Below are 4,971 nucleotides of genomic sequence, written 5' to 3' on the forward strand. Positions count from 1 at the left end.
GGCCGCCAGGGACCGGGACAAAGTGCGGCCTTGGCGAGTGACGGAGAGGGTCTCCCTAGCCGTCGGTGCTCATCTTGCACCCACCTCCCGGTCTGGGGGCTCATCCCCTGCCACGCAGGCCCCCAGCACCACCAGAAAGGGCCAGGGAGTCCCCCAGGAACACGGATTGACAGAGGTCAACCTCACCCTCTTTGCTCCTGGCCTCCGTTCTCCTACAGGAAGCCCACCAGATTCCCTTCTGGACCCACCTGCCCAGGACCAACACTCATTCCACAAAAATCCCCAGGATGCTGTCTGGAGCTCCTTCCTGCGGCCTCCTCTCTGGAGCAAAACCTGGGATGGGACCAAAGACCCCTTTTCCCCATTTTCCTGGGCTGGTCAGACCCCCAAGGCTGTCCAGAGCTAGGTTCCGAGATGGCATGCAGACAGCAGGGGGAAGAGTTCAATCTGGTTCTAACCCCCACCCCCAAGCACACACACAACAGAAGATACAGAGCCTTGGGCACAGGGAAGGCTGCTGCTCAGCTGTGTGGGGGGCGTGCGCACACGGCACTGCTCAGGGGTCACAGGCGGACGGGCACCCTAGAGAACTGCAGGTAATGGGGGCGGGTGTGCCAGGTGGGGCTCGGCAGGCCAGGCTGGACAGTAGAGGTGGAGCTGGGGCAGGAGATGAAGTGCCAGTCCGGGGAAGAGGGGGCAGGTGCAGGGGAGCGGGGCCTCTCACAGCCTGCCCCCACACCCACACCTGTATCTGGATGGAGGGTGACTAGAGGCTGAGAGGTGAGGACAGGGGCCCATACAGAGCCCCTCTTTCCTGAACACCCTCCGACCAGCACCGTGTGTTGCTGGAGACCACCAGGGCTCCAAGAATCCCCACCTGGTAGTTAAGGCAGCTGGGACCCCATGGCCCACTGTAGTTCTAGTCCTGGGCTCGGTGGCTTAAAAAACACACTAGGCGTGTGTGTATGCGTGCCCACAACCCTGAGAGGAGAGTGGAGGAGAAGGGATTGCAGCGTGGCCATTTGCCTAGGGGGGATCTCTCTCTCTCTCTCTCTCTCTCTCTCTAGTGAATGCACATACCCTATAGCAAAAACTTAAAATAAAAAAATAAAAGCACCTCGGCTGGCAGACTTATTTAGAAAAAAGAGATGACTCATACTGTGTGCATTTAACACGATGTTGGGGTGCGTGTGGATCGGAATAAGGTTCGCGCCAGGAAGCAAATTGTCTCGCTTTGTTTTGTTTCCTTTGGCAAGAGCCCTGAGATCTGCTCGCCACCACCGGGATCCCCGGGAGTTAGGCCTCAGCCCTCAGGCGGCGTGGGCATCCTGCCTGTGGCTCCCTCGCATGCGTCTCCCCCACACACAGCCCACCCCAGCGGGCTCTTCACCACTCAAACGCCAGGTCCTCCCGTAGGGCCGCAAGGCAGGACCAGCATGCTCCTGGGGACACTCTGCGAGGCACATCTTCTGGTCACAACCTCGATGACAAAGGGGCCGAGAGTCCAGGTCAGGCACGCTCAGCATGCCCTCCCCCGGCCTCCGCAGTTGTATGATGTGAGCCTCTCAGGGCCCTGGGCAGGAGCACAGGGGTGAGGCTTACTCACCCCACTAAACAAGGGGGGCCTGACTCACCGAGGCCAAGCGCCACGCCTGGTTACGCAGTGAGTGGGAGCCAGGTCTGTGTCACGTTTGACCGAAGGGAAACTGAGGCTCAGAGAGGATGGCGTGGGGGCAAGGGCCAGAGGTGAGATGTGGAGGGCCAGGTCAGACTCCCAGCACAGCCCATAGAAGGGGCCGGCCACAGGGACAGAGCAGCCCCTGAAGCCAAGGGAGGGGAGAAGCTTGAGGAGCTGTGGGGGGTGGGAGGCTTGCCAAAGGCCAGATCGGGGGGCACACAGGCCCACGGTGACTGCGGAGCCTGGGCCAGAGTTCGAAGCCTGGTCACAGTGGACATCCTGGAAACAACAGCCCTGCCCCCTGCCCTACCTGAGGATGACGGCACTCCAGTTCCCTTGAGACCAGAGGCTCCTGGTCCTGGAAACAACAGCCCTGCCCGCTGCCCTACCTGAGGATGACAGCACACTCCAGTTCCCTTGAGACCAGAGGCTCCTGGCCCCCAGGTCCCAGGGGCATCATCCTGGCACCCCTCCTCAGACCCTATCAGACATAAGACTATGCCCCACCCTGAGGTGGGGGCTCCATCAGGTCAGGTAAAGCCATGACACCCCAGCCCCTCATAGGGTCCCGAAGTCCTGCCTTGTCCTAGCACCTGCCCCCAGGCCCCCTCCGGCTGCTCCCCAGCCAGGGCCCCGCTGGTCCACATGGGCCATCCAGCTCTGACTCCTGCATCCCACGCCCAAGGCCCACCTGGTCCGCATGGTCCAGCCCAGCATCCCAGAGGTGACAGCTGCAGTGGAGGTGAGGCTGCCGGCCAGCACGAGAGTGGGTCCCAGGGGCAGCTCCCCTGTAGGGCGGTGGAGACACTGGTCTTCCTCAGGCAGGTCATGTGGGCGTGGCTACCTGCTGGCCCTGTCCTTGTTCCCCCTCCCTCCCACGCCCACCTAACACTCTGGTCCAGCCCACCCTCCCCATCCGGAAGCGCCAGCTGCTGCTCTGGAGAGAGTCCTCTCACCTGGAGGCACCAGCGTGAAGGCACTGCCCTGGATGCTGACGCTGTTTTCCGCCTGGCACTGCAACCAGCCTGCCGCCTGGGCTGGTGGGAAGGAGAAGCTGGCGGGCTGCCCGTGGAGCGGCGTCTGCTGCATGTGGACCTGCCCATCCTTCCCGACCAGGCTGTAGGTGATGGGTGGGCTGCCAGAGCGTGCCTGGCAGGACAGCTCCACCCTCGGGCCTGCCCCCCTGTCCTGCAGGGTGAAGTTAGCCTGCAGCTGGGACACTGGCTCTGCAGGGTGGGAGAGAGAGCACAGGCACGGCTGGAGAGTTCAAGCTCCCCTCCCCATTCAGTTCTCATTACAAAATGCCTAATGGGCCTAGAGGCTTAGTTGGGACTGCTGCCTCCTCCAGGAAGCTCTCTGGAGTGCCCTTCCGCCTAGCGTCTGGGCTCCTAGCTTACGGGCAGTGTGTACTGTGCAAGTCCCCATAAGGTCCCCATCTTACCTAGTGCATGTCAGCTTCCTAGACTTAGCGAGTGAACAAACAGCATGCAGCTAAATGGGAATTCCACATAAATGAGAAATAATTCGTTTTTATTTATGTGCCATAGGGCACATGCACTTGCCAGAGAGAGGAAGACAGAGAGAGAAAGTGAGAAATCGCCCCCAAGGGGATGGCCATGCTGCAACCCCTTCTCCTCCACTCTCCTCTTGGGATTTGGGGCACACACATTTCTCAAGCCACCAGGTCTGGGGCTGGAACTGCACAAGTGGCCACATGGGATCCTTAACCACCACACCACCTGGCTGGCCCACCTCCCTGTGTTCTGAGGGTGTGGGGCAAAGACTGGATCGGGGGCAGGGTCACAGTCCCACGTAGGCCAGGCAATGCTTCCTGGTCCCCACAGTGCGGGGCTCCCTGCAGGGACAACCGAGTTAAGGTCTCAGTAGAAGGGAAGGCTGCACGAGGGGGTGCTGGCAGAGCAGCTCCAAACCAGCCTTTGCCACTGCCGAGCCTAGTGGCTGGGGCCACTTTCTTCACCTCCACCACCCTGGTAATAGACCTGCAACCCTGACAGCCCTCAGAGCTGCTGTGAAGATCCAGTGAGACAATGCACAGAAAGGGCCTCCTTTATCAGTTTGAGGCCACAGCTGGGAAACCAGGGCCAGGCCTTGCTCACTTCTGCCCTCAGGCTCTTTAACAGCCAGCCCACCAGGCCATTGTACCCTCAGGAGCCACCAGCCAGGGTCTGGCTCACCCATGGCCAGGCCCCATGGGACTGAGAGGGGCCCTTGGAGCTAAGCAGACTTCCTGGTCCCTCTCCCCATGCCTCGGCCCTCTCTAACCCCAGCTTCCCAGAGTTCACTATTCCCACCTGCAGGTGCTCCCCACTTACCTGCATGCCACACGCCCCCACCCTGCGCCCCATACACTCACTGGTCCACAGCTCCCAGTACAGCTGCAGCCTGGAGCTGGCCGCATGCAGGCCCAGAGTGGAGGCCGCCTGGCAGGAGTAGGTGAGCAGGTCTGGCCTGGACTTGAGCGTGACGTTGATGCTGAAGGAGGCCGGGCCTTGGGTCTTCACCTCCTTCCTGGCTACCCTGATGTTGTGGGTCCCCCAGAGGGAGTAGGTGACAGGCGGGGGTGCCTGTGGTGCGTGGCATGTGATGAGGACCTGGCGGCCTTTGGGGAAGACCTTCAGGACTTCGTAAGCGATGGAGGTCTCCCGGGTGCTATCTGGGAGTTGAACTGGTTCAAGAGGAAAGAAGGAAGCCAACATTGATCCACACCTTAAGAAAACATTTGGGGCAGGCAGGTGGCGTGGTGGTTAAGGGCACTGGACTTCTACATGGCAGACTACAGTTCCAGTCCCAGACCTGGCAGCTTGCTTTCCCACTTTCTCTCTCTCTTGCTCTGTCCCTCTTTGGTCAAACGAAAATAAATAAATAAATAAAAATTTAAAAAAGAAAGCATTGGTGTTGAGCTAGTGGCAAGGAGGTTAAGGCAGCTGGATCTCACATGGCTGACTGCCAGGTTCGAGTCCCAGACCTGAAGGCCTAGAGGACATGCCAAATGCGTGTGCGTGCCCAAGATCCTGAGAGGAGAATGACGGAGAAGCATTGTCGTGTGGCCAGCCCCCTGGAGGGTGCTTTCACTTTCTCTTCCTCTCTCTCTGTCTCGGGCAAGTACACACACCCTATAGCAAAAACAAAACAAAGCAAAAAGAAAACATTTGTTCCATTTTTTTTTCCTCAAAAATTTAAATAAAGAATTACCAGGTGGTGGGGAACCAGCAGTTAGCGTAATGGCTATGTCGCTGGACTCCCACGTAGTCGACCGCGGTTCGCGTCCTGGA

General features: G+C 59.5%; 1 protein-coding gene across 1 annotated transcript in view; it reads right to left on the reverse strand.

The window, feature by feature from the left end:
* TMC8 (transmembrane channel like 8) overlaps positions 1-4,971 on the reverse strand; it is a gene marked incomplete at its 5' end in the record, with an annotated part of 25,916 nt that overhangs the window by 1,983 nt on the left and 18,962 nt on the right. Inside the window, 4 exons of the mRNA XM_027770809.1 lie at positions 2,370-2,466; positions 2,635-2,904; positions 3,431-3,533; positions 4,012-4,364. Of these exons, the coding sequence (XP_027626610.1) occupies positions 2,370-2,466; positions 2,635-2,904; positions 3,431-3,533; positions 4,012-4,364 (823 nt within the window). The remainder of the gene's footprint in view (positions 1-2,369; positions 2,467-2,634; positions 2,905-3,430; positions 3,534-4,011; positions 4,365-4,971) is intronic.

The sequence above is a fragment of the Tupaia chinensis genome, unplaced genomic scaffold (assembly GCF_000334495.1).
Source record: "Tupaia chinensis unplaced genomic scaffold, TupChi_1.0 Scaffold000159_1, whole genome shotgun sequence".
Lineage (NCBI taxonomy): Eukaryota > Metazoa > Chordata > Mammalia > Scandentia > Tupaiidae > Tupaia > Tupaia belangeri.